The sequence below is a fragment of the Caretta caretta genome, chromosome 12 (assembly GCF_965140235.1).
Source record: "Caretta caretta isolate rCarCar2 chromosome 12, rCarCar1.hap1, whole genome shotgun sequence".
NCBI classification, from domain to species: Eukaryota; Metazoa; Chordata; order Testudines; family Cheloniidae; genus Caretta; species Caretta caretta.
The window spans coordinates 5,264,671-5,291,606 of NC_134217.1; the positions used below are offsets into that span (position 1 = coordinate 5,264,671).

Here is a 26,936-nt window from a genome sequence, read left to right on the forward strand (position 1 = left end):
GCCAGGAAGGAACAGCTGGGGTGGGTTATTCCAGCGCTGCCCCCCGCCCCCGATTTCTCCCCTCCTTGCTCCAGCCCCGCCCTGCTCCCCCCAGCCCCCTTGCTCTCACTCTCCAGCCCTGCTCTCTTCCCCGTGGCTGGGCTGGGCTGTGCTGCCTGTTACCCATGCCAGTGGGGGGCAGGGTCTGAGGGTGGGGGGCAGTCCTGGCTCCCCAGCCCATCCTTTGGGGGCCACCCCTTGTGCCACGGCTGCTCCTGCCTGCAGAGAGCTCCTGTCTCCAGTGTCACCTGCTTCTTGGAAAGGAGCCAGGGCGCAGGAATGTTCTACCTCATCTGGTCCCCGCAGAGGGGCAGCTCCAGCCTGAAAACCTCGGATCCAACTGCTCTGACCCCCCAAAAGGCCAGTTCCTCTCCGTCAGCCTCCTGGGTCCCACTGGCCCTGCTCCCACCCCTGTTATTCCCCCCCCACCCACGGGCACAGGGCCAATGCAGAGGGTGCAGTCCCAGTGGGAGGCACCATGCCTCCTGGAGCTCCCCAGTGTGCAGGGGGCATGCTCGGCACCATGCCCCTTCCCAGGGCACAGCATGCACCCGCCGAAGGGGAGCAAGCCATGTACCGTGAAGATGGGTTTCCGGACGTGGGAGAAGTCTCTCATGTACTTGTCGATCACCTCGCACATGCTGTTCACCAGCTGGGCCCCAGGCAGCCACTTGCGGGACGGCAGCTGCACGGACAGGGGCTGAAACATACATGCACACACATGGTGTCAGGCGGAGGCTACAAGCCCAGCCAGATCTGCTCGCTCCCATTCCACTAGTATCTCAGTGGGATGTTAAACAGCAGCTACTAAAGATGGGTATTTTTAAATCAGCAGGTCCGGATAACTTGCATCCAAGAGTTTTAAAGAGCTGGCTGAGGAGCTTGTTAGTGTAGTAACCCTCACTAGCAGCTGTGGTGCAGCAGGACCGAATACTGGCCTGGGGAAAGAGACAGCCAAGGAGAGGGCGGCTCAAGCTGGGGAGGGGGCTTGGAATCCATCCAAAGGGTCAGTTGGAAAAAGCTGTTACAGAAGGAGAAGAATTGAGCTGCTGGGCTAGCGGGTGAACTGGAACCTGCGTAGGAGGGGAGGGGAGAAAATAAAAGGAGAGCAAGAGCAGGGAGCTGGGAAGAGAGATGGAGGAAAGAGGGAAAGGTTTCAGGTCAGAAGAATCAGAAAAAAATAGAGTTAGTGCTGTGAGCGGACGCCGCTGGAGCGGGGGGGCGGGTTTGTGAGCGGACGCTGGTGGAGCGGGGAGGCGGGTTCGAGAGCGGACGCCGGTGGAGCGGGGGGGCGGGTTTGTGAGCGGACGCCGGTGGAGCGGGGAGGCGGGTTCGTGAGCGGACGCCGGTGGAGCGGGGAGGCGGGTTCGAGAGCGGACGCCGCTGGAGCGGGGAGGCGGGTTCGTGAGCGGACGCCGCTGGAGCGGGGAGGCGGGTTCGAGAGCGGACGCCGCTGGAGCGGGGAGGCGGGTTCGTGAGCGGACGCCGCTGGAGCGGGGAGGCGGGTTCGAGAGCGGACGCCGGTGGAGCGGGGAGGCGGGTTCGTGAGCGGACGCCGCTGGAGCGGGGAGGCGGGTTCGAGAGCGGACGCCGGTGGAGCGGGGAGGCGGGTTCGTGAGCTAGGATCTCCGGACACACGGGAGAGAGAGTGTCAAGGGAAACCGAAAGGAAGTGGAACTGGCGGAAAAGGGGACTGATCGGAAAGCTGTGCTACATGCAAACAGGTCCTAGAAGCAGTGAACAAGAAGCCCACCCACAAGACACCTGAAGGACGTGAACAGAGAGAGGGACTGTTTGAACATCTGTTGATGGATGTAGTTCAAAAGGGCCCCCGAGGGGAAGAAACCCCGCCTGTGGATAAACGCAGTGGAAAGAGGCCCAGCCACGGCAATATCGACTCTAAGGAGCACTTCAAGCTGAAGAGAAGCAAAGAACAGGACAGCAAGAGTGGAGCTGGCCTTACAGCCAAGGAGAGGAAAAGCTGATTCTTCTCTGAAGTGACACAGTCTATTGGTAAGAAATCCCTTTTGTTCTTGTTGACAACAATGGATTTGGTACTAACGGCAGAGTGTGTACAAGCTCACAGTGGTTGATGAATGGGTAACCTGTGCTTTATCGGTATAAGTAGTAAGTCTCTGCAATAGTCGATATTATTTATGCTCCTGGTACAATATGGGAGTTTTCCCTTGTAAAGTCCAAAAAATTTTAAACGATCCCTTTTGTCTTGGTTGACTGTGTCTCTCCTCACAGTGTAGCCTAGCCTAGCCGGGTCTATGGGTCAACACATTAATGTTGGTTTTCAATAAGTTTGGAGCAGTGGGGACGTTCCAGAAGACTGGACGAAAGTGACAGCTGTGCTCATTTTTAAAGGGGTGAACTGGCTGCCCTGGGTAGCTTTAGTCTGACATCAATTCCTAGGCAAGATAATAGAGCAGCTGATACAGGCCTCGGTAAAGAATGAAAGGAGGGAAACGTAATTAATACTAATCAAGATGGGTGTATGGAAAATAGATCCTATCAAAGCTAATGATCTCTTTTGTTGAGGTGGTTACATGTTTGGTTGGCGAAATGGTGGTGACGTCATATACTTTGACTTTAGTAAGGCGTTTGACTTGGTAACGCACAACGTTTTGATTAATGAACTAGAATGATATGAAATTAACAGGGCCCATGTTAAACGAGTTGAAAACTGGTTAAATCCAAATGGAGCTGTAAACGGGGAATTGTCGTCTAGCGGGGTGTCTCCAGAAGGGTCCTGCAGGGACTCAGTTCTTGGCCCTACGCTATTCCCGGCTCCAGGAGCCCTGCAGCCCCTCTTAGATGTGCGTACCTGCAAATCCAGCAGCAGCTCCTCCAGCAGCAGCCGGCAGGCCTTCTTCTGGGTCCGGTCCAGCGCAGTCTTCAGGGAAGAGGGGATTTCAGCGGGCTTGGCAAGAGATGCACTGCCAGGGTGCAAAGTGGAGATGGAAGAGCTGGAAGGAGAAAGAAGGAGCTGAGGGATGGTCAGCTGGGGCAGACGGCCTGGGAGAAGGGAAGCATGGGCTCTGAGGAAGGGTGGGGGAAAGCTCTGGGGAACAGGGAGTGGAGGGCAGGGAATCAGGCCTAATCGGGGGGATATGGGCTCTGGGGAAGGGGTCAGAGCCAATATGGGAGTGCAGGGGCTCTGAGGAAATGGTGGGTCTCGTGTCCTTGGGGGTGGGGGCTCTGGGGTAGCAGTGACTGGGGTCTGTGCCCAGTGTGGGGGCCATGTGCTTTGGGGAAGCAGTGGGAGGGGAGCGGATTTGGGTCGTAGGGAAAGAGCTGCCAGTCCCCTGCCAGGTTACCTCAGCGCCATGTTGTTGTTGAGCACGGCCAGCAGGTAGGAGATGTAATGCTTGGGCCTGGCTCGGTCCTTCTGGTGCTCCTTCCCGCACTCCCCCAGGGCCTCTCGCAGCCTAGGACACAGCACATGGGACTGTGAGGGCTGGCAGAGAGGGGACCGGCCATGGAGCTGGAGGGCACCGGGGACTCTCTCCATGGGAGCCCTCTGCCCCTGGCAGCAGCTTCTGGGAGGCCCGGGCTTCCCTGGGTGGGCGAGGCTCTGAAACGGGCTCTGAGCCCTGCACAGAGCCCAGCGGCTGGGCAGATCACCCTGGCGCCCGTTGGGCATTGCATGGCTTGGCACATGCTCAGCCTGGGCATTCCAGCCTCTGTGGTGCTGATGTCTGGAAACTCCTGGTGCGGAATGTCCCAGGGCAGGGGCTGGGCAGGCTGGAGCACAGGGCCCCGATCCTGCATCAGCTGGAGCAAGCGCTGCTGAGCAGTCGCCCGGTAACTCTGCCTCCCTGCAGGATGCAGCCCAGGGAGCCGGGGGTGGGGGGCGCACGTATCCAGCTACTGCGTGGGTCACATTTCCTCATTCCCAGCCTCACCCTGCACCGTGCACCCATGCAGGGGGCAGGGCATGCCATGGGGCACACCTAGGGCTCCCATGACCCTCTCCCACGCAGCAGCCTGGCCATCCCTGCTGTGGCACCTGTAGGAGGAGGCCAATGAGAGCAGCGCCTGAGCAGACAGCTGGTGGCGGGATCCTAACAGCCAGCTAATCCCCCCCAGGGCTGTAAGGCCCTTGGAGAGCGAGGGGCTGCGGAGGGGTAGCCGGGGAAGGGTCCTTAGGAGCCATGGCGCGAGGCTGGGGGGGCGTGGGCTGAGTACCCAGGAAAGGAGCACTCAGTGAAGACCGTCAGCTGGGGACAGGATCCAAAGGGGGTCCCGGCCCCTGGGTGCCTGACCCCGGAACGGCCCAGCGCTCCAACAGGCCGCAATACCCTGGCCTGTCCGGTCCCCCTGAGATGGGCGGCATGGGATTCCGCCAGCCTTTGCCATCCTGTCCTGGAAGGCAGGCCTCAGGAAGCAGGGGGCACCCCAAGGACACCACTGACCTGATCAGAAAGGCCTCCAGCTCGTCCATGGCCATAGCATAAATCTTCTGCTGCAGAGAGCCCGTGACCTGGGACGCCACCCGGATATTCTCATCCAGCATCTGGGCAGGGAGAGCAGGATGCGGGGTCACTGCCCTGTCCGCAGGCTCCCCCCACATCCCCGGCCGGGGCTCCGGTGCTGCTTGCTCAGTGAGGCTGGGGGCCTTGGCCCCCAGCTCCGGGCTGGCAGGCCTCGCCCCTGTGCTGCCCCAGTGCCAGGCAGGGCAGAGGGCAGGACCCCACTCGGCTCTCTGGGGATTTGCCGGCAGTTCCAGTGCCAGAGGACAGCTGGTGGGAGCCAGGCAAGGGACCTGGCGTGGGCTCCCCTGGCATCAGCGGGGCCCAGGGGAGATGGAGCCATCATGGTACATTCAGGGGTGAGGCTAAGCAGCATGTGCCCCTGCCAAGGGGTGGGGAGCGGGGAACATGGCTCTGGACCCCACAGCTGCCCCCCTATGCTCTCAGGCCAGGCTCACTCACCACCTTACCCCTCCTTGGAGCCTGGCTCTTGCTTCTCTCTGTCTCTCCACCTTCTGCTCCCTGGTGCCTATGCTGCCCCCAGGAGCATACCCTGAGCTAGATGGCAATGTCTTGGGGGAAGGCGCCAGGGTGTCTGTGCAGGGCCTTCACTCGCTGCCCTGCTCCCCTCCGCCCCCAAAGCAGGCCGTGGGGCAGCGCAGGGGTGTTGCACTGGGAGAGGCTGCCAGGGCAGAGTGACCAGCGCTCTGGTAACCTTCCCTTGGCAGCCTGGCCACACTGGCAGTGCTCCCAAGCCCACGTGACCCTCCCAGAGCAGGGTAGGTTGGTGCAGCTCAGATCCTCCAGGGATCTGAGAAGCCGTGAGGGCAACCTCCCTAGCCCAGCACACCCCAGCTACCGCAGGGGAGAACCCCCAGCCCAATCACTGCAGGAGCGGCAGGACTGACCCCTCCATGCATGGGGGGAAAGGCAGGTCCTCCGGGGAGCCCAGAACCAGGCCAGCCCAGTGCAAGGTCTAGGGCACGGACGGAGGAGCGGGTGCCCCAGGGTTCCAGGTGACCCCTAGCAATACAGACCCGAGGCACAGAACAGCTCTGCGGGCGGAAAGCCCGATGTGCCGAGAGCACTCGGGTAATGGCCACGGCTGGGGGCAGTCATGACCAGGGTCTGCAGCACCCCCTGCCCTGCCCAGCTCCTCACAGGGCACTGCCAGTCCCCTTGCCCTCCTCAGCCCCCTCACAGGGCACTCCTAGCCCCCCTGCCTGGCCTGTCTCCTCACAGGGCACTCCCAGCCCCCTGCCCCACCCTGCCTGGCCCGCTCACAGGGCACGGCCAGCCCTCTTTCCCTCCTCTGCCCCCTCACAGGGCACTGCCAGCTCCCCTGCCCTGCCTGGCCCTGCCCTCACAGGGCATTCCCAGCCCCAATGGCCTGCCCAACCCCCTCACAGAGCACTCCCAACCTCCCTACCCTGCCCGTCCCCTCACAGGGCACTCCCAGCCCCCTTGCCCAACCCCCTCACAGAGCACTCCCAGCCCCCCCGCCCTGCCCGTCCCCTCACAGGGCACTCCCAGCCCCCTTGCCAGGCCCCCTCACAGGGCACTCCCAGCCCTCTTGCCCATCCCCTTACAGGGCATTCCCAGCCCCGATGTCATGCCCAACCCCTTCAAAGAGCCTTCCAGCCCCGCTCTGCCTGGCCCTGGCCCTGCCCCTCACAGGGCATTCCCAGCCCTGATGCCCGCCCAATCCCATCACAGAGCACTCCCAGCCCCACCCTGCCCCACCCACCTGCATGACGATGACAGGCAGGGCCGACTGGAAGAAGCCGAGATGATCCATTTCTGGTTCCTCCTCTCTGAACCACTCCTTGAACTCCACCTCCAGCGTGCGCCTCATCCACTCAGTCACGCTGGCCTGCCCGACGGGAGGACGAAGAGGTGAGACGGGACGCCGGGCCCCTGCTCTGCTGCGGCAGCTCTAAATGCCCCGGGGTGGCCACAGACCGCCCTTCTGCTGAGACTGCAAATGTGGGGCTTAGGTTTAAAGCTGAGCCGCACGACAAACACATGTGCGCAGTGAGATGGGGCTGCAGACTGGGCTGCCCCGTCAGGGGTAGGGCTGAACATTTGGGATTATTTGCTCAAGTGGAACACCAGAGTATCTCCCACCACAGGGGCCGGTGCCCATGGGGGAAGCCAGGGGATGGAGCACAGCAGGAGAGATGAGAGGATGGCTCAGGCTGGCGGGTAGGGCTGTCTCTCCAGGCAGCACCACCACGTGCTGGGAAAGGAAGGCATCCCGCCGACGTGGTGCTGAGGGAGCGGGCACAGGGCGGGCAATGTCAGGGGCATGCTGTTAGCTGGCGTGGCTCAGGGGGCAGCAGCGTTTGTCTCTGTTCCCCCTCAGTCGCTCCAGCCTCGGGAGTGAGGCTGCGGGGTGGCAGGGCGCGCAGGGCAGAGAAGCAGCTCAGGAGCAGGGCCCGGCTGCAGTGACAGAGGGGCTGTGCCCGCTGGGGGGCAGCTGGGGAAGAGGCCATGGTGGAGGCTAAGGAGGAAAACTCTCAGCAGTGAGAGCTGTTGGGGAAACCCCACGTTTGCCTTAAGTGGGAGCTGAGCAGAACCCTCCTGAAGGGTCACAAGGACCCGTAACAACTTGTGGTGATGGGGAAAGGCGCGAAAGCGAGCCGGAGCCCGACTCTGCCCAACCCAAGTGCCTGGCTCATAGAACTCAAGGCCTGTGTCGTGCTCAGGCCTGGTAAACAAGAGACCTGCATATTCAATTAACCAAAATGGGCTTGTCGGAAACAAAGCCTAATTAGTGGACAAAATAACGAGGGACTGGGCTGTTCCACCCACTGCTCCCTTGGGGGCCTCAGGAAGATGCTGGGGGGAAGCTGGCAAACTGAAAGAAATGAAGGGAGCGGGCTTCACCATCATGGCTGCCACCCCGCCGTCTCCTGGGCCCCCGGGATCCATCGTGACATCATTGTGCCAGAGGTCCTGACCTGACCGGGCCAGAGAGAAGGACCCCGATCAATCCCAAACACCAGCTGGGAGGTGAGACTTTGTCACCCCCTTCCTCAAGTTGTCCTTTTCCTTCCCTCTTGTCTTTCCTCTTCCCTACCTCTCTCCTTTTCCCTTCTGTCCAATAAGAGTCCGGCTTAGCCGGCCGACACTGTATATTTTGCAACACTGCTGTTAGCCTGGGACCAGAGAGGCAGTTAAAAGCAATGCCCTGAACAGCCCGACGCTGGTACAAGCTTGCCAGCTCTCGGAGTGGCTGAGCAGCCCGTGGGCTGAGCCTGTGTTTCTCCAGCAGCGAGGCTACCAGTGAGAATCGGCACCAGAGATAGATGCTGCATTTTCTCTCTTTGCTGTTCTGTCCTCTCCCCTTTTGTGTGTTTTGCTTTGTCTTCTAGCAAACAGGATCGGACTTTACCAGCAACAGCTCCAGCCCGTCTCTACTAACTTCTGCTCGTTGCCCCGGAAGGACAATTATTCCCATCTTTACACCTTTCCTTCTTGTCTGTATCTTTAACCGAGGGTAACAAAGGCTGTTAATGCTGTGTTTGCCATGGGACCAAGCAGGCCGAGGTCTCTGGGTACGAGACCCCGAGCCTTGTGTAACGCTGTCTAATACTGACAGGTTTCAGAGGAACAGCCGTGTTAGTCTGTATTCGCAAAAAGAAAAGGAGTACTTGTGGCACCTTAGAGACTAACCAATTTATTTGAGCATGAGCTTTTGTGAGCCACAGCTCACTTCATCAGATGTTTACCGTGGAAACTGCAGCAGACTTTATATACACACAGAAATCATGAAACAATACCTCCTCCCACCCCACTGTCCTGCTGGTAATAGCTTATCTAAAGTGATCAACAGGTGGGCCATTTCCAGCACAAATCCAGGTTTTCTCACCCTCCACCCCCCCACACAAATTCACTCTCCTGCTGGTGCTAGCCCATCCAAAGTGACAACTCTTTACATAATCAAGTCGGGCTATTTCCTGCATAGATCAAGGTTTTCTCACATCCCTCCCACCCCCATACACACACAAACTCACTCTCCTGCTGGTAATAGCTCATCTAAACTGACCACTCTCCAGGTTTAAATCCAAGTTAAACCAGAACATCTGGGGGGGGGGGGTAGGAAAAAACAAGAGGAAACAGGCTACCTTGCATAATGACTTAGCCACTCCCAGTCTCTATTTAAGCCTAAATTAATAGTATCCAATTTGCAAATGAATTCCAATTCAGCAGTTTCTCGCTGGAGTCTGGATTTGAAGTTTTTTTGTTTTAAGATAGCGACCTTCATGTCTGTGATTGCGTGACCAGAGAGATTGAAGTGTTCTCCGACTGGTTTATGAATGTTATAATTCTTGACATCTGATTTGTGTCCATTTATTCTTTTACGTAGAGACTGTCCAGTTTGACCAATGTACATGGCAGAGGGGCATTGCTGGCACATGATGGCATATATCACATTGGTGGATGTGCAGGTGAACGAGCCTCTGATAGTGTGGCTGATGTTATTAGGCCCTGTGATGGTGTCCCCTGAATAGATATGTGGGCACAATTGGCAACGGGCTTTGTTGCAAGGATAAGTTCCTGGGTTAGTGGTTCTGTTGTGTGGTATGTGGTTGTTGGTGAGTATTTGCTTCAGGTTGCGGGGCTGTCTGTAGGCAAGGACTGGCCTGTCTCCCAAGACTTGTGAGAGTGTTGGGTCATCCTTTAGGATAGGTTGTAGATCCTTAATAATGCGTTGGAGGGGTTTTAGTTGGGGGCTGAAGGTGACGGCTAGTGGCGTTCTGTTATTTTCTTTGTTAGGCCTGTCCTGTAGTAGGTAACTTCTGGGAACTCTTCTGGCTCTATCAATCTGTTTCTTTACTTCTGCAGGTGGGTATTGTAGTTGTAAGAAAGCTTGACAGAGATCTTGTAGGTGTTTGTCTCTGTCTGAGGGGTTGGAGCAAATGCGGTTGTATCGCAGAGCTTGGCTGTAGACGATGGATCGTGTGGTGTGGTCAGGGTGAAAGCTGGAGGCATGCAGGTAGGAATAGCGGTCAGTAGGTTTCCGGTATAGGGTGGTGTTTATGTGGCCATTGTTTATTAGCACTGTAGTGTCCAGGAAGTGGATCTCTTGTGTGGACTGGACCAGGCTGAGGTTGGTGGTGGGATGGAAATTGTTGAAATCATGGTGGAATTCCTCAAGGGCTTCTTTTCCATGGGTCCAGATGATGAAGATGTCATCAATATAGCGCAAGTAGAGTAGGGGCTTTAGGGGACGAGAGCTGAGGAAGCGTTGTTCTAAATCAGCCATAAAAATGTTGGCATACTGTGGGGCCATGCGGGTACCCATAGCAGTGCCGCTGATCTGAAGGTATACATTGTCCCCAAATGTGAAATAGTTATGGGTAAGGACAAAGTCACAAAGTTCAGCCACCAGGTTAGCCGTGACATTATCGGGGATAGTGTTCTTGACGGCCTGTAGTCCATCTTTGTGTGGAATGTTGGTGTAGAGGGCTTCTACATCCATAGTAGCCAGGATGGTGTTATCAGGAAGATCACCGATGGATTGAAGTTTCCTCAGGAAGTCAGTGGTGTCTCGAAGGTAGCTGGGAGTGCTGGTAGCGTAGGGCCTGAGGAGGGAGTCTACATAGCCAGACAATCCTGCTGTCAGGGTGCCAATGCCTGAGATGATGGGGCGCCCAGGATTTCCAGGTTTATGGATCTTGGGTAGTAGATAGAATATCCCAGGTCGGGGTTCCAGGGGTGTGTCTGTGCGGATTTGATCTTGTGCTTTTTCAGGAAGTTTCTTGAGCAAATGCTGTAGTTGCTTTTGGTAACTCTCAGTGGGATCATAGGGTAATGGCTTGTAGAAACTCGTGTTGGAGAGCTGCCGAGCAGCCTCTTGTTCATATTCCGACCTATTCATGATGACAACAGCACCTCCTTTGTCAGCCTTTTTGATTATGATGTCAGAGTTGTTTCTGAGGCTGTGGATGGCATTGCGTTCCGCATGGCTGAGATAAGCTATTACCAGCAGGACAGTGGGGTGGGAGGAGGTATTGTTTCATGATTTCTGTGTGTATATAAAGTCTGCTGCAGTTTCCACGGTAAACATCTGATGAAGTGAGCTGTGGCTCACGAAAGCTCATGCTCAAATAAATTGGTTAGTCTCTAAGGTGCCACAAGTACTCCTTTTCTTTTTGCTGTCTAATACTGGATATTAACAAACCTGGTCCACTTGTTCCGTCGGAACCGGGGGGCAGTGGAATGGGCTCTTCCTGGCCCTGTCACTGCAGGGAGCTTGCCACGGGGCAGAGGGTGAATGAACAGGGGAGGAGGGGCCCAGCAGAGCACACAGCACTCTGTGTGTATGTGTGTGTGTGTGTGTGTGAGAGAGAGAGAGAGAGACACACACACTGTCATGGCTTGATTCTCAGGTTTTGCTGGGCCCTCACCACCCCTTCTCCGAAATGGGCAACTCCAGGCCTGCGTGGGATGCTTGCTACCGCATCCTCCCTAGCTCACTCACCTTGACTTTCGCCACATATTTCCTCTCCATCTGCTCCACCACCTCTGGGGACACCAGGGGCTCCAGAGTAGACACGTCCACCTCGGGGAGAAGGTCTGGGTGACCCATCATTTCCGGGCTGCGGGGAGGAACAAGGGGAGCCAGTGAATAACACCATGTGCTCCAGGCAGATGGACGACTTCCAAATCGGACTTCCAAATCAAACATCCACGGGTGTGCGCACCCCCCCCTCCATGCCAGCCCCGGGCTCCTCACACACACCCCGAGCTCCCCCACCCCCTGCCCGGCACTGACCTGTGGTACACATGCAGAACCCAGCTGAGGAGCATGAAGATCTCTTGTTTGTCCAGGTCCCTGCTGAGGATGTCCTGCAGGTGGTCGGAGAGGCCCTGGTGGTACATGCGGGTGCAGATGCTGAGGATGTCATAGTGAGGTGGGCAGCACTGCACCATCAGGTCTTTCACCACACGCAGCTCCGCAAGGATGTCACTCTGCAGCGCGGCCAGGTGCCGGCCCAGTCCCGGGCCCTTCACGTCCCCGTGAGCGGCCTTGAAGTGGGCAGCAGCGATGGTCTCCTGCATGACCTGGTAGAACCGCTGCCTCCAGGCTTTGGGGCGCCCAGGGGCAGGGAAGCGGTGGGCGCGGGGTCCCAGCAGCAGGGCATCATCGACGCTCTCTTCTCTCTCAATGATCCGCACGGCAGAGACGAAGAGGGCTGGGTCCTCCTGCACCAGCCTCACACTGCCGCCCACGACGCGCCACAGCTGCTGGGCCAGTGCGTCGCTCAGCTCCTGCAGGCCCCCGAAGAAGGACTCCACCACGCCCAGGGCCTGGTCGTTCGGGAGGCTGCTGCTGCAGTGCAGCTGGGAGGAGATGTCGTCCCGCAGGCGCTCCAGCGCCATGAGCCCGGCGTGGGCCTCCAGGAGCTGCTGGCCTTGGAGGAGATGGAGGGACTGGGCAAGGAGCTCGTGTACTGCGTGGAGAGGAGACATCCAACAGCCTGGACCCTGTGGGAGCCAGAGCCGAGCTGCCCTGCACGGACAGCAGCAGGGCCCAGCGCTGGGAACACGGGCTCCCACGCTCAGCGCAGGCAAGGGGGAGAGAGACCTTCTGAGCAGGCCCCCTAGAAACCTCCTCCTGCGGCCCCCCACAGGCAGTGTTAGCTGCCTGCCTGTGCCTGGCACCACGCTGGGCAGTTGCTCACCCCATTGTCCAGGGTGGGGTGGGCACAGGACAGGACTGGCAGTCCCTGAGCAGGGAGCTCCTGGCTAGAAAGCCTGGGTCCTACTGTCGCCAGACAGGCAGCTGCGCTCCCAGGACGTGCTTGGCCAAAAGAGCCCAGACTGCTCCCTAATGGCCTGGGGCTCTGCGGGAGCATGATGTGCACCCGGCAGGCCCCCGCTGTGCCCACGCCCCTCTCCCAGCCAACGGGGTCCGTCTGCTGGGGACCACGTGGCTACGGGGGCATAGCCAGGCTTACGCCGTTATGGGGTGACTCTGCGGCGCCCTGGGACCTCGGGGCTGGGGATGCCCTCGGTGAGGCAGCAGCGTGAGCAGCATCCACCCACGCCGGGTGCTCTTGCAGTTAGGTGCAGGGCTGGGCCTTACCTCCAGCCCCTTGCCTGACAGCGTCCCCAGGACCTGGCTCCTTCAGCCAGCTGCGGGGCTCCAAGCCCGCCGGGCACCCAGGCCCAGCGCCCCGCGCAGGGGCCGTATCACACACCAGGGCACACTGAGGCCTGGCTCGGTGCCCCTTACCTGAGGAGAGCTGGGGCAGCGCCCGCATGACGGCAGCCATCTGCGCGTGCTCCGTCACCACAGCCCGCAGCGGCGCCAGCCTCTGGACGCCCTCGGCACTGCCCAGCAGGTGCCATCGCACGGCGCAAAGATCCCGGCGCACGCTCCGCATGTCCCCAGCCGCTGAGCGCAGCTGCTCCAGCCCCGAGCTCACCCCCTCCAGGTGGGACTGCACGGTCGACTGGCAACACAGAGGGCAGGGACGGTGAGCAATGCCCAGCCCCACAGGTATGGGGAGAACCTACCCACCCCCACATTGCTCCCCCAGCCCCACCCTACACACAGCCCCTCCAGACCTCCCCCACTTCCCTAACCCCACCCGACACAGACCCTCCCCCAATCCCCGAACCCCCTCCAAACAGCCCTTCCAGATCCATCACTTCCCCAGCCCCACCCTACACAGCCCCATCACTCCCCTAACCCCACCCTACACAGCCCCATCACTTCCCCAGCCCCACCCTACACAGCCCCTCCCCCACTCCCTGAACCCCCCCGACACAGCCCTTCCAGATCCATCACTTCCCCAGCCTCACCCTACACAGCCCCTCCCCCACTCCCTGAACCCCCCCGACACAGCCCTTCCAGATCCATCACTTCCCCAGCCCCACCCTACACAGCCCCTCCCCCACTCCCTGAACCCCCCCGACACAGCCCTTCCAGATCCATCACTTCCCCAGCCCCACCCTACACAGCCCCATCACTCCCCTAACCCCACCCTACACAGCCCCTCCAGACCCCCCCACTCCTCTAACCTCACCCTACACAGGCCTTCCAGACCCATCACTCCCCTAACCCCACCCTACACAGCCCCTCCCCCACTCCCTGAACCCCCCCTACACAGCCCTTCCAGATCCATCACTTCCCCAGCCCCACCCTACACAGCCCCATCACTCCCCTAACCCCACCCTACACAGCCCCATCACTTCCCCAGCCCCACCCTACACAGCCCCTCCCCCACTCCCTGAACCCCCCCGACACAGCCCTTCCAGATCCATCACTTCCCCAGCCCCACCCTACACAGCCCCATCACTCCCCTAACCCCACCCTACACAGACCCATCACTTCCCCAGCCCCACCCTACACAGCCCCTCCCCCAATCCCCGAACCCCCCCGACACAGCCCTTCCAGATCCATCACTTCCCCAGCCCCACCCTACACAGTCCCATCACTCCCCTAACCCCACCCTACACAGCCCCTCCAGACCCCCCCACTCCTCTAACCTCACCCTACACAGGCCCTCCAGATCCCCCTCCTCCAACCCCACCCTACACAGCCCCTCCAGACCCATCACTCCCCTAACCCCACCCTACACAGATGCTCCAGACTCATCACTCCCCCAACCCCACCCTACACCGCCCCTCCAGACCCATCACTCTCCTAACTCCACCATACACAGCCCCTCTAGACCCCCCCACTCCTCTAACCTCACCCTACACAACCCTCCAGACCCCTGCTAACCCATAATTACTCTCTGATCTAGGGACTTCTTGATACCAACTGGTAGAGGGAGGATAATGTGGGTGTGGGGAGCATGGGAGTAATACTGGTGGGGCAGCGGGTGTGGGGTCGGTGGGCATAATACTGGGGGAGGGGTGGGTTGGCACAGAGAGGGTCAGTGCAATACCGGGAGGGGGTGGGTGGCTGCGGGGGTAATACCGGAGGAGGGGTGGGTGAGGCAGGGAGGGGTTGGGGGTGAAACCAAAATACTGGGGGAGGGGCAGGTTGGCACAGGGAGTGTAATAACACTGGAGGGCGGGGAGGGTGTAATACTGAGGGAGGGGCGGGTGGGGGTGATACCAGGGGAGAGGGCGGGTGCAATACTGGGGGTGGGGCAGGTGGGCGTCGGTGTAATATTGTGGGAGGGGTGGGTGGCTGCGGTACTGCGTGGGAAGGGTATGTCCGTGGGGGGGACGTGTAGGCGTGGGGAAAGATGATTTGGGGGGCCAGGGAGCAGGCTGTCCCCTTCGGATGTTAATCATTAGTTGCATGTCTCAGCCACAGCCGCCGTGGCCCCGGGGGAGTTTGCCGTGCCGTGGCAGCATCCAGCAATCCCCCCTGGTCCATACCCACGCTTCCACGTGGCTTCTGGGATTTAGACGTGAGCAGGGGACAAGCCCCCGCCTCGCTCTCCCTGGGATCCTCCTATGTTTCTTGGTTTGACCAGAGCAGATTCTCCACCCGGCCATGGGGCACAGATGGAAATGGAGGTGGGAATGGCTCTCCGGGAGCACCCCCCACACACACTGAGGCTGCTGCTGCTCTGGGCCACAAACTCCTGTGGGGAGCCGCCTTCTCTCCCTTCGGTGCTCAGGTCCCACAGTGACCACAGACCACGCGCCCCCTTCTTCACCACCAGACAGGTCACCCCCTCGTCCTCATGTCCCACCCTGCCTTGTGACAACAGCCAGCAGCTGCTCTCCCCAGCTCTGCTCCCTTTGGGCCCGGAGCATCTTTATAAACACAAACAGACACCCGGGATTTCCCCGAGGCGAGATCGGTCCGAGCCGGCTGCTCTGCGTCCAGCCCTCCCCCGTCCAACTGGGAGATCATCTCTGAGCAGAGCGAAGAACAGCAGCTACAGCCTCCGGAGATGCTCACGCGGCTCGGCATCCCCCTCACCCGCTGCCCCAGCGCAGGAACTGCTGTGACCCCCGCTGCCTTGGCACGGGCCCAGGAATGAAGCTTGGGTCTCCGTTCATGCTGGTGATGCGCTGGTGGTGGGAGTGATGCTTATTGGTCAGTTAGCAGCCCCCCCCCCCCCGTCTGCTTTTTTTTTTTTTTACATTGAAAACTTGAGCTCACAGGCCAGTAAGACAAGTCTCTGGCCACCTGCACAGGCGCCGACTCCATGGGTGCTCCAGGGCTGGAGCACCCACGGGGAAAAATTGGTGGGTGCTGAGCACCCACCGGCAGCTCCCCGCCCCCGCCACAGCTCACCTCCACCTCCGCCTCTGCCTCTGAGCGCGCCCCTGGGTCCTGCTTCTTCCCCCTCCCTCCTAGCACTTGCGCAGTGAAACAGCTGTTCCGCGCGGCAAGCCTGGGAGGAAGGGGGGAGGAGGGGGAACCTGGTGCGCTGGGGGAAGAGGCGGGCCGGGGCACGGATTTGGGGAGGGGTCCAATAGGGGCAGGGAGGGGGCAGAGTTGGGGCTGGGGCAGGGGGGTGCGAGCACCCACCAGCACCAATGAAAGTTGGCACCTGTGGCCAGATGGGCATGTGATCCGAAAGCCTTGGGCTCTGCTCTGTCGTGTTCATTGTGATTTGGGACAGACGTGCGTTTTGGTCGTTTCCCCAGTTCAGTGCTATCCCTGCAGCCTGCCGTTGGTATGGCTGGAGCAGTTCCAGCCGGAGAGTCCCGGCTCCTTCCAAAAATGCCTCTGACTTTATGCCCACAATTTCTCACACTCTTAGTCTAAAGGCAAATTTCCTGAAAGAACTAGAAAAAGCCCTGGGCTCGGTTCTGGGAAAGCTGAGCAGTGTCCTGACATGTTTTCCTGCTTTGAAATGGCTCCAGTTTCGAATGGACTAAGTGTTAGAAAATGGCATACGCTCCCCTGGGGCAAGGAATCCCAGGTCACAGGAGGCCTAACCTCTCTGGGCATAGGGCCCCCTGCAATGAGCACCCACCTTTAGCCGGGATTGGATCGAGCTGTTTCGCTGGGCCTCCCGGCTCCGGTAGTGTCCCAGACCCTCCAACTTGTCCGGGCGGTAAAACACCGCCGAGGCCCATTTCAAAGCAGCGCCTCTTGCTAACTTCTCCGCCTTCTCCACTTCTGGCCATTCCTCATCTAGGGGCAATGTTATCAGTTAAGAAAACAAACCGGAGGCAGCGTCTCCTTCGCAGACAGGAAGAGCATTTCCACTCCGGCTGCTTCCAGAGGACGGAGGCACAGGAAGCAGGGTGTGAATGTACACATGCCTGCATGCACACACGGACATGGGGACAGGGACAGACAGGCAGACACATGAGGATGTGGGGACAAACGAGCGCTCAGCTGCCACCATGGTGAGAGACCTAATAAAATCCTAGAAAAGTGAGCATACGGACAGCCAGAAGCACAGTAAGGGATGTGGACAGACAGACACACACGTGGACAGGCACACCCTAGGGGATATGGGGAACAGACACACGGGGACCGAGGGATGGACACATACGGGGACAGCCAGACAGAGTTGTCAAGTGTCCCTCAGCCTGCCTGTGTGCAGGGCCCTACTCCACACAGCCCCATGAGGCTGCCCCCTTCCTGACTGCCCCAGAGCTCCCAGTGGGATGGCTGCACGGAGTTTGGAGGTGCCCCATGCCATGGGTTTGCTGCCTGGGAGCCGCTGATAGGGGCCTGTGAGCAAGGCAGTGACTCAGCAGGAAAGATACAGCCGCAGCTGGCAGGGACTTTGTGACCAAGCAGGGAACGCAGCAGTCTGGGGTCAGTCCAGTCCTACTCACTGGGCACAGAGCCTGCCCCTCCCCTGGGCATTGCCCACCGCTGCTTCCCCAGCAGCCGGGTTACAGCCTCTCCCCTGAGCACCTGTGCTGGGGAGAGGGAGCTCAGGTGAGCTAGGAATGAGGAGTGCCCTGAACGCTGCTCCAGATACAGTGGGGGGTGAAATGGGGTTCCCTGAACAGGCCCAGATGGATGTTGGAGGTCGCATGGCCCCGGGTGTCTCTTCAGTCTCCTAACGACCTTGGTTCTGTGTGCCTGTCTCAGACTGCGTCTGTGAACCAGAGCAGCCCTCCCCAGGTCCTACTGCCCTGCTCTGCGCAGCAGTGCAGACCCAACTGGGGCCACTGCCTGGCACCTGCCCTCTCTCAGCACTGCTGCTCTCCTGGCCTGGCACAGACAATGCCGTGGGCGTGCCAAGGGCTGGCTGAGGTTCTTCCCCGAACTTGGTGCTGCCTCTCCCCTCATTTCCATGCCCCACATTCGCCAGCAGCTCCCCCCGCGCAGCGGCCCCTGGGATTGTCAGTAGTTATGACACAGTGGCCACGCCCCGCGTCTGCCTGGGTAGGGCTTCACGGGGCTGGGTTCTGGGCACCACCAGGCCCAGGAGACTGGGCGAACGGCAGCCCAAGGGCAGGAGGAAAGATGGATTTGTGGAGAAAGCGAAAGGGCTTTGGGACAAACCAGCTAACACGAGGCAGAAGTGCCTGCAGCTTGCTGCTGGGTGGGAGCGCCGCTTGCAGAGGGGTTAGTCCCAGGGTAGCGGGGCTGTGATAAGGGGCAAAGGGGTGATGGGAAGGGAAGATGCAGGCTGGCTACAGAGGAAAGCTGCTTGCCAGTGAGGGGTTGGCTGGGCTGTGGAATCACTTCCCAGGGGAGCCCCAGTCCTGGGACATTGAAATAGCACCGGCCTAATGCCTCAACACTGCACTGTAGGAATAGCTGCTTTGCCATATGAGCCTCCTGCCCCGTTCCATCACTCTCTTCCCAAGGGCAGGGCAGAGGCAGCGATCCTAAACATGCCCAGATGGCAGGCAGAGGAGATGTACCCCCCCAGGGGCAGGGGATTACCCCCATCTTCACTACCCCACAGGCTATGAAGGGATCCTGGCCAGGGACAGGTGACTGAGAACCCCCCCAGACTTGGAGCCAGGCTTCACCACGGTCACCCCAGTGCAGGGAGTCACACCACTCCCCAGAGGGACTGGCCCAGCATGGGCTGCGTGAGCCCTGCGGCCCCCGCTGCCCTCCCTCGAGCTGCAGTTCTCATTACCTCTGCGACTGCTGGAGTCCTCCTCCGGCTCGGCAGACGTGCCCATGGCTCCAGCCGCTGTGTGCAGGGTTCAGAGGACAGGGCTGGGCTGAAGAGAGGAAGCACAGCCAGCAGTTTCCTTCAGTGATTCCACTCACAGCTCCTCAGGGGCTCATTGTGTTACTGCAGACACACTCAGGATGTCGGGGGGGAGGGGGAGGCAGCTCCTGCTCTTGACATTTTTCACTCTTTGTGAATGTAACTCGCTCCATGCACAGTGTCATACTGTGGGTGCATAGCTGTTTGTGCATGCCTGTGTGTGCCCAGCATGCCACCCGTGGGTGGCTGTGTGTGCACGCCATATGTGCATGTCTGTGTGCACAGGTTTGTGTGTGCATACTGTGTGTACATGTCTTTGCATGGCAATGTGTGCCGGTCATGTGCGCAGGGCTGTGGGTGTGCATACCACATGTGCTTGGCTGTGTGTACGTCTGGATGTGTAGGGGATTGTGGCTGCCTTTGCAGAGGCATGTTTCCCGTTATGTACCTGTATATTTTTGTGCATGGATCTGTGTTCCTATGTGTTTGAGCCCCAGGTGGATGTCTCTCCAGTTCCCTTATGCCGGCTATGCGTTGTTGCCATATGCTTGTGTATTTGGCTGCCTGAGTGTATAACATGTGTGCATCTGTCTGCATGTGGCTGCCTCTGTTCATACCATGTGTTGTGTGTCTTGGAGTTCACACTCTATGTGCCTGCGTTCATACTCTATGGGCATTTGTCTGTGCCACTGGCTGCTTGTGTGTATATTGTTGACCACCACAAAAACCTGCCTACCATGGAGTTCAGTCGCAAAATAACAAAGACACTAAAAACCACAGGAAATCCCAAAGTAAGGGTCTTTCACCAGTTTGAGAAGTCACTTTGGGAACAGGAGCTGTTCCCAACCTGCTCTCATAGTCCAAACCCACCTCCTTCCCAAGGTTTGGTTTTATGAACACAGACAAGAACAATACAATCTTCTCCCCAGACTGGGATGCTCCTAGAGTTCCTCCCTCAATCAAAACTGCTCAGCTCGCACCCTAGATCCTCTCTCCCCACTGAGACACTCCCATCTCCTAGATGGAGCAATGAGTCACCTGCCTCTGTGAATCAGCAGGACTCATGTAACCCTTTCCCAGAACCCCTGCTAACTGGGCACAGTGTTTCAGGCAATTCTGGAGAATTACACCAAAGTAATGGTGAAAATCTATGGATATTACCACCCAAAATAATCACAGAAATGGAAAGAAGAAATGCAGAAGACCTACTGCAAATATGTACAACAATTCCAACCACAAATATCTGACTTACACTTTTTGCATGAACTGTAAAGATCCCTTTATATTTCAGAGATTGTATTTTGAGCTATACCACTAAATACCCAAATAGCATCACCCAAACACAAATAGCATCACCCAAACACAATACAGTATTCCTCTGGAACAAACAGTGCTTGTTAGGATAATTGCCCAACTCTACATCTGACACAGAAACTTGTCAACCAGACCTTAAAGTGCAATATTATTTTACAAAATATAAAACTGGCCACAGTTCCTAGATTCGTAGATCTTAGGACCAGAAGGGATCACATGGGGTCCCCTTGTTGTCCCTCTTGCGTCACACAAGGCAAAAAAAATGTAACTTGTAATTCCTGCATTAAGCCCAAGAATTTGTGGTCATCTCAGGAAGACAATGAGTTTTGATGGAAATGTTTTCAGTGATGGAGAATTCACCACATTCCTTGGCAGGTAGTTCTAACGATTAATTCTCCTTACCGTTGTGTGCCTTATGTCCCGTTTGAGTTTGTCTAGTTTAACTTCCAGCCACTGGATTTCATTCTGCATTTATCTGCTAGATTAATGAGCCCCCTGCTTTCAGAAATCTCCCCATGTAAGTACTGACAGACCATGATCACGTTACCTCTTCATCTTCTTTTTGATAAGATTCATAGATCGAGTGCCTTAAGCCTCTCCCTATAAAACCTGTTTCCAGTACTCTAATTATTCTTGCAGCTTTTTCTGAACCATTCTTGAAAGATGGACACCAGAACTGGACACCATATTCCAGTAGTGGTCTCACCTGTGCTACACACATATGTAATACTCCTGCTTGATATTCCTGTTTATACAGCCAAGAATCACATTAGTCCTTTCAGCCACAGCGTCACCCTGGGAGTTCATGTTTGGTTGGTCTCTACCATGACCCCTAAGTCCTTTTCAGAGCCACTGCTTTCCAGGACACAGCCTCCCATCCTGTAAGCATGGCTGGCATTCTTTGTTCCTACATGTTGGACTTTGCATTTGACTGTAATGGAAACGTATATAGTTTGATTGCACCCAGTTAAGCAAACCAGATCATGGTGTATAAAGGTTTATAGGTATAGCCATACTGGCAAACCCTCCTATCGCAGATGCAGTTTATACCAGCAAAAAAATGCATTTGCTGATATAGCTTATACTTGTTCCCCAAGTGAAATAAACTATGGAGACAAAAACACTTTTAGACCAGTATAACTGTGTCTACACCATGTATAGAAATGTCATTAAAAAAAAATCACATGCTAACCAATAATTCTATTCCGGCAAAAGTTTTTAGTGTACACCTGGCCTTCCTGACCTGTCTTCATCATTATCTACCATCCCAGCAAGCTTTGTGTAATCTGCACACTTTATCAGTGATGATTGTATATTTTCTTCTAAATAATCGATTAAAATAGCAAATAGCCTTGGGTCGAGAACTGATCCCTGAGGTTCTAAAAACACACACACTTGGTGAGGATTCCCTTGAACAATTCAAGTCTGAGGTCTATCACCTAGCAGGTTTCTAATCCTTTTTATAGGTGCTACAACAGGTTTTGTATTATACTGGTTTTTAATCACAGTTTAAGGTATTTGAAATTTGATTTCTCCTTTGTATTTATGTGAGTGTAATACTTAAAATAGTATGTATGAAAGGGGAAATGATTTCTAAAGTTTCTGAAAGAAAACTTAACTCCGGACTTTCTGTATTTTTATGTTTTGTGCTCTTTAGGAATTTTGGCTAAAGGGAATCAGCTAATCTCACTGGACACAACTTCATCCAAGGAGATGTACAAAATGGATCCAGTATTTTTCATGTGCACAAGCCGGATTTGCCCTGGGAAAAAACAATAAAAACTAAGAGTCTAGCTAGCCATAAAGCTGTATTCAGCGAAAGCGTTTGATTCACAAAGAAAATTTTTATCAGAGTAAATCACGCCCTGGAGCTAGCTTATACTTCCAAAACTTTGCCAGGTGCCAGATGTGCTCCAGGACCAAAAGCTAACATGAGACCAAACATGAAATATCCAAGGTGGACATCACCAGCCCTAATCCCAGCCCAAAGGTGTCAATCTGAATATGGCTGTGAGGTCACAAAAACCAGGTCAGAGATGACAAAAGCTACCCCGGATCCATGGGGAAGACTTATTTGTGATCTTGGTAGCATGCACTTGTTTCAATAAGCTTGGTTTGTCAAATGCTTACCAGTGACTGGGGCCAGAGCTGGATTCTGAGGGGACTTGGTTATAAATACGCACTGAAGAGGTGTACAGGTATCACTTCTGCCTCCAGGCTCTGATTCAACCTGTGACAGACTAAGTCACTGGTAAACATTTAACAAACCAAGCTTATTGAAACAAGTGCATGCTACCAACCATGAAGGTTGTTTTGCTTGATATCAGCTTGATCATAACCATACTGTGGTGAAACACCTGCTCATGCCGGCAGCTGTGCTTAGTTGTCTAGAACAGAGCATAGGGTCTGAGGGAAGCAGGCTAAGGGTGCATCTTTACAACCAAATATTGAATATCTGAAACACACCCTAAATGCTTATGTGTTGCACGGCCCCCAAATGCCGACAGGATTCCACTCTGGCTCAGGAACCTGAAAAAACTCCCAGAACTTTGATAATTTTTAGGTCCAATAAATTATTTTTTGGAAAGCCTTTTAAGTAGGTCTTACCAGTTATTCTGGGGAGACTGGCCCTGGAAATGGTCTAAGGAGTGTGTTGTGTTTATAATAAATACAGATGAAAGCTATTAGGTGGTAATGTGCTGATCAACTGCAATACTCACAAACCACTCTGCCTAGCATGGGAAGCATCACAGGGCTTAATGGGGCTGTGAGATCACATCTGATGGAAGATGACCAGGAAAACCAAAGCACTTTGCCTCTAGGTATATAATGATTAGTGAAAAGAATCATGTACCAGGGCTGGGCTGGGAAAATAACGGAAGTTATATTTCCAAATAGTGGGCCAGATCTTCAGTTGGTGTATATCAGAAAAGCCCCACTGATTCCAATTTATTTATTTTATTTGAAAAATGCCATGAGATCTGTTTCTATTTGTGAATTCTCCCTCAGCTTGTATAAGACAGAGGCCTAATTTACAAAAGTGTTAAAATAATTTTTTTAGGGCTGTCAAGCGATTAAAAAAATTAACCGCGCAATTAATCGCACTGTTAAACAATAATAGAATACCATTTAAATATTTTTGAATGTTTTCTACATTTGCAAATATACTGATTTAAAATACAACACAGAATACAAAATGTACAGTGCTCACTTTATATTTATTTTTATTACAAATATTTGCACTGTAAAAAACAAAAAAATAGTATTTTTCAATTCACCTAATACAAGTACTGTAGTGCAATCTCTTTATCATGAAAGTTGAACTTACAAATGTAGAATTATGTATTAAAAAAAACCTGCATTCAAAAATAAACCAATGTAAAACTTTAGAGCCTACAAGTCCACACAGTCCTACTTCTTGTTCAGCCAATCGCTCAGACAAACAATTTGTTTGTTTACATTTTCAGGAGATAATGCTGCCTGCTTCTTGTTTACAATGTCACCTGAAAGTGAGAACAGGTGATTGCATGGCACTGTTGTACCCAGTGTTGCTAGATAGTTACATTCCAGATGCTCTAAAGATTCATATATCGTGCTTCAACCACCATTCCAGAGGACATGCATCCATGCTGATGATGGGTTCTGCTCGGTAACAATCCAAAGCAGTGTGGACGAATGCATTTTCATCATCTTAGTCAGATGCCACCAGCAGAAGGTTGATTTTCTCTTTTGGTGCTTTGGGTTCTGTAGTTTCTACATCAGAGTGTTGCTCTTTTAAGACTTCTGAAAGCATTCTCCACATCGCGTCCCTCTCAGATTTTGGAAGGCACTTCAGATTCTTAAACCTGGAGTTGAGTGCTGTAGCTATCTTTAGAAATTTCACATTGGTATCTTCTTTGTATTTTGTCAAATTTGCAGTGAAAGTGTTCTTAAATCGAACAACATGTACTGGGTCATCATCTGAGATTGCCATAATACGAAATATATGGCAGAAATGGGTAAAACAGAGCAGGAGGCATACAATTCTCCCCCAAGGAGTTCACTCCTAAATTCCCTCTAAGCTGCGCGTCCGGGTGGCTGTGCAGCAGCCTATTAAGCGCCACGCAGGCACTCAGGACTGCCGTGGGGAGAGATGCCTCTCCCCCAGCCCTGGATCTGCCGCGGCTGGGGGAGAGGCACCCCTCTCGTGGCCTCAACCCACCCCTGGACCTGCCATGGCCGGGCGAGTCCTCTCTTCCTGCTGTAGCCCTGGGGCAGCCTACTCCCCAACTCCTCATCCCCGGCCCCACCCCAGAGCCCTCACCCCCCCCCCCCACACCCTAACCCTCTGCCCCAGCCCTGAGCCCCCTCCCCTACTCTGAACCCCTCGGCCCCAACCCCACCACATGAATTTTGTTTTATGCACCAATATGGAGGTGATGTGTCATACATCACCTCCCTATTGGTGCACATAACAAAATTCATTCCTCACATGTGTGGCAAAAATTGGAGGGAACACTGGTTCAGTCACAAATTTGATTAACATGTTATTTTTTTAACGAGCATCAGCAGCATCAAAGCATGTCCTCTGGAATGATGGCCAAAGCATGAAGAGGCATGTGAATCTTTAGCGCATCTGGCAAGTAAATATCTTGTGACGCCGGCTACAACAGTGCCATGCGAACGCCTGTTCTCACTTGCAGGTGACATTGTAAACAAGAAGCAGGCAGCATTATCTCCTGCAAATGTAAATAAACTTTTTTGTCTGAGCGATTGGCTGAACAAGAAGTAGGACTGAGTGGACTTGTAGGCGCTAAAGTTTTACATTGTTTTGTTTTTGAATGCAGTTACATAACAAAAAAAATCTACATTTGTAAGTTGCACTTTCATAATAAAGGTTTCAGAGTAGCAGCTGTATTAGTCTGTATTCGCAAAAAGAACAGGAGTACTTGTGGCACCTTAGAGACTAACAAATTTATTTGAGCATAAGCTTTCGTGAGCTACAGCTCACTTCATCAGATGAATTCAGTGGAAAATACAGTGGGGAGATTTATATACATAGAGAACATGAAACAATGGGTGTTACCATACACACCGTAACGAGAATGATCACTTAAGGTGAGCTATTACCAGCAGGAGAGTTTGGCGGGGGGGGGGGGGGGGGGGACCTTTTGTAGTGATAATCAAGGTGGGCCATTTCCAGCAGTTGACAAGAATGTCTGAGGAACAGTGGGGGATGTGGGGGGGAAATAAACATGGGGAAATAGTTTTACTTTGTGTAATGACACATCCATTCCCAGTTTTTATTCAAGCCTAAGTTAATTGTATCCAGTTTGCAAATTAATTCCAATTCAGCAGTCTCCCGTTGGAGTCTGTTTTTGAAGTATTTTTGTTGAAGAATTGCAACTTTTAGGTCTGTAATCGAGTGACCAAAGAGACTGAAGTTTTCTCCAACTGGTTTTTGAATGTTATAATTCTTGATGTCTGATTTGTGTCCATTTATTCTTTTATGTAGAGACTGTCCAGTTTGGCCAATGTACATGGCAGAGGGGCACTGCTGGCACATGATGGCATATTTCACATTGGTAGATGTGCAGGTGAACGAGCCTCTGATAGTGTGGCTGATGTGATTAGGCCCTATGACGGTGTCCCCTGAATAGATATGTGGACACAGTTGGCAATGGGCTTTGTTGCAAGGACACAGAACCACTAACCCAGGGAACCTATCCTTGGTAGGAGAACACAGCCCTCTGTGGAGATAGAGGTGGTTAGGGACTATTTAGAAAAGCTGGACATGCACAAGTCCATGGGGCCGGACGACTTGCATCAGAGAGTGCTGAAGGAATTGGCGGCTGTGATTGCAGAGCCATTGGCCATTATCTTTGAAAACTCGTGGCGAACGGGGGAAGTCCCGGATGACTGGAAAAAGGCTAATGTAGTGCCAATCTTTAAAAAAGGGAAGAAGGAGGATCCTGGGAACTACAGGCCAGTCAGCCTCACCTCAGTCCCTGGAAAAATCATGGAGCAGGTCCTCAAAGAATCAATCCTGAAGCACTTGCATGAGAGGAAAGTGATCAGGAACAGCCAGCATGGATTCACCAAGGGAAGGTCATGCCTGACTAATCTAATCGCCTTTTATGATGAGATTACTGGTTCTGTGGATGAAGGGAAAGCAGTGGATGTATTGTTTCTTGACTTTAGCAAAGCTTTTGACAGGGTCTCCCACAGTATTCTTGTCAGCAAGTTAAGGAAGTATGGGCTGGATGAATGCACTATAAGGTGGGTAGAAAGTTGGCTAGATTGTCGGGCTCAACGGGTAGTGATCAATGGCTCCATGTCTAGTTGGCAGCCGGTGTCAAGTGGAGTGCCCCAGGGGTCGGTCCTGGGGCCGGTTTTGTTCAATATCTTCATAAATGATCTGGAAGATGGTGTAGATTGCACTCTCAGCAAATTTGCGGATGATACTAAACTGGGAGGAGTGGTAGATATGCTGGAGGGGAGGGATAGGATACAGAAGGACCTAGACAAATTGGAGGATTGGGCCAAAAGAAATCTGATGAGGTTCAATAAGGATAAGTGCAGGGTCCTGCACTTAGGACGGAAGAATCCAATGCACCGCTACAGACTAGGGGCCGAATGGCTAGGCAGCAGTTCTGTGGAAAAGGACCTAGGGGTGACAGTGGATGAGAAGCTGGATATGAGTCAGCAGTGTGCCCTTGTTGCCAAGAAGGCCAATGGCATTTTGGGATGTATAAGTAGGGGCATAGAGAGCAGATCGAGGGACGTGATCGTTCCCCTTTATTCGACATTGGTGAGGCCTCATCTGGAGTACTGTGTCCAGTTTTGGGCCCCACACTACAAGAAGGATGTGGATAAATTGGAGAGAGTCCAGCGAAGGGCAACAAAAATGATTAGGGGTCTAGAACACATGACTTATGAGGAGAGGCTGAGGGAGCTGGGATTGTTTAGCCTGCAGAAGAGAAGAATGAGGGGGGATTTGATAGCTGCTTTCAACTACCTGAAAGGGGGTTCCAAAGAGGATGGCTCTAGA

The 26,936-nt window shown here is 54.7% G+C and overlaps 1 protein-coding gene across 3 annotated transcripts in view; it reads right to left on the reverse strand.

The window, feature by feature from the left end:
- EXOC3L1 (exocyst complex component 3 like 1) overlaps positions 1-26,936 on the reverse strand; it is a 34,421-nt gene that overhangs the window by 6,186 nt on the left and 1,299 nt on the right. Inside the window, exons 2-11 of one of the 3 annotated variants that reach the window (XM_048816747.2) lie at positions 18,515-18,602; positions 16,430-16,590; positions 12,766-12,985; positions 11,302-11,980; positions 11,008-11,125; positions 6,265-6,390; positions 4,461-4,561; positions 3,363-3,473; positions 2,870-3,011; positions 617-739 (exon numbers count right to left, since the gene is read on the reverse strand). In XM_048816747.2, the coding sequence (XP_048672704.2) occupies positions 617-739; positions 2,870-3,011; positions 3,363-3,473; positions 4,461-4,561; positions 6,265-6,390; positions 11,008-11,125; positions 11,302-11,980; positions 12,766-12,985; positions 16,430-16,590; positions 18,515-18,560 (1,827 nt within the window). In that variant the 5' untranslated portion in view covers positions 18,561-18,602. Of the gene's footprint in view, positions 1-616; positions 740-2,869; positions 3,012-3,362; positions 3,474-4,460; positions 4,562-6,264; positions 6,391-11,007; positions 11,126-11,301; positions 11,981-12,765; positions 12,986-16,429; positions 16,591-18,514; positions 20,563-26,936 lie in introns of those variants that run through there. The other 2 variants (XM_048816746.2, XM_048816748.2) reach the window with 2 other exon arrangements.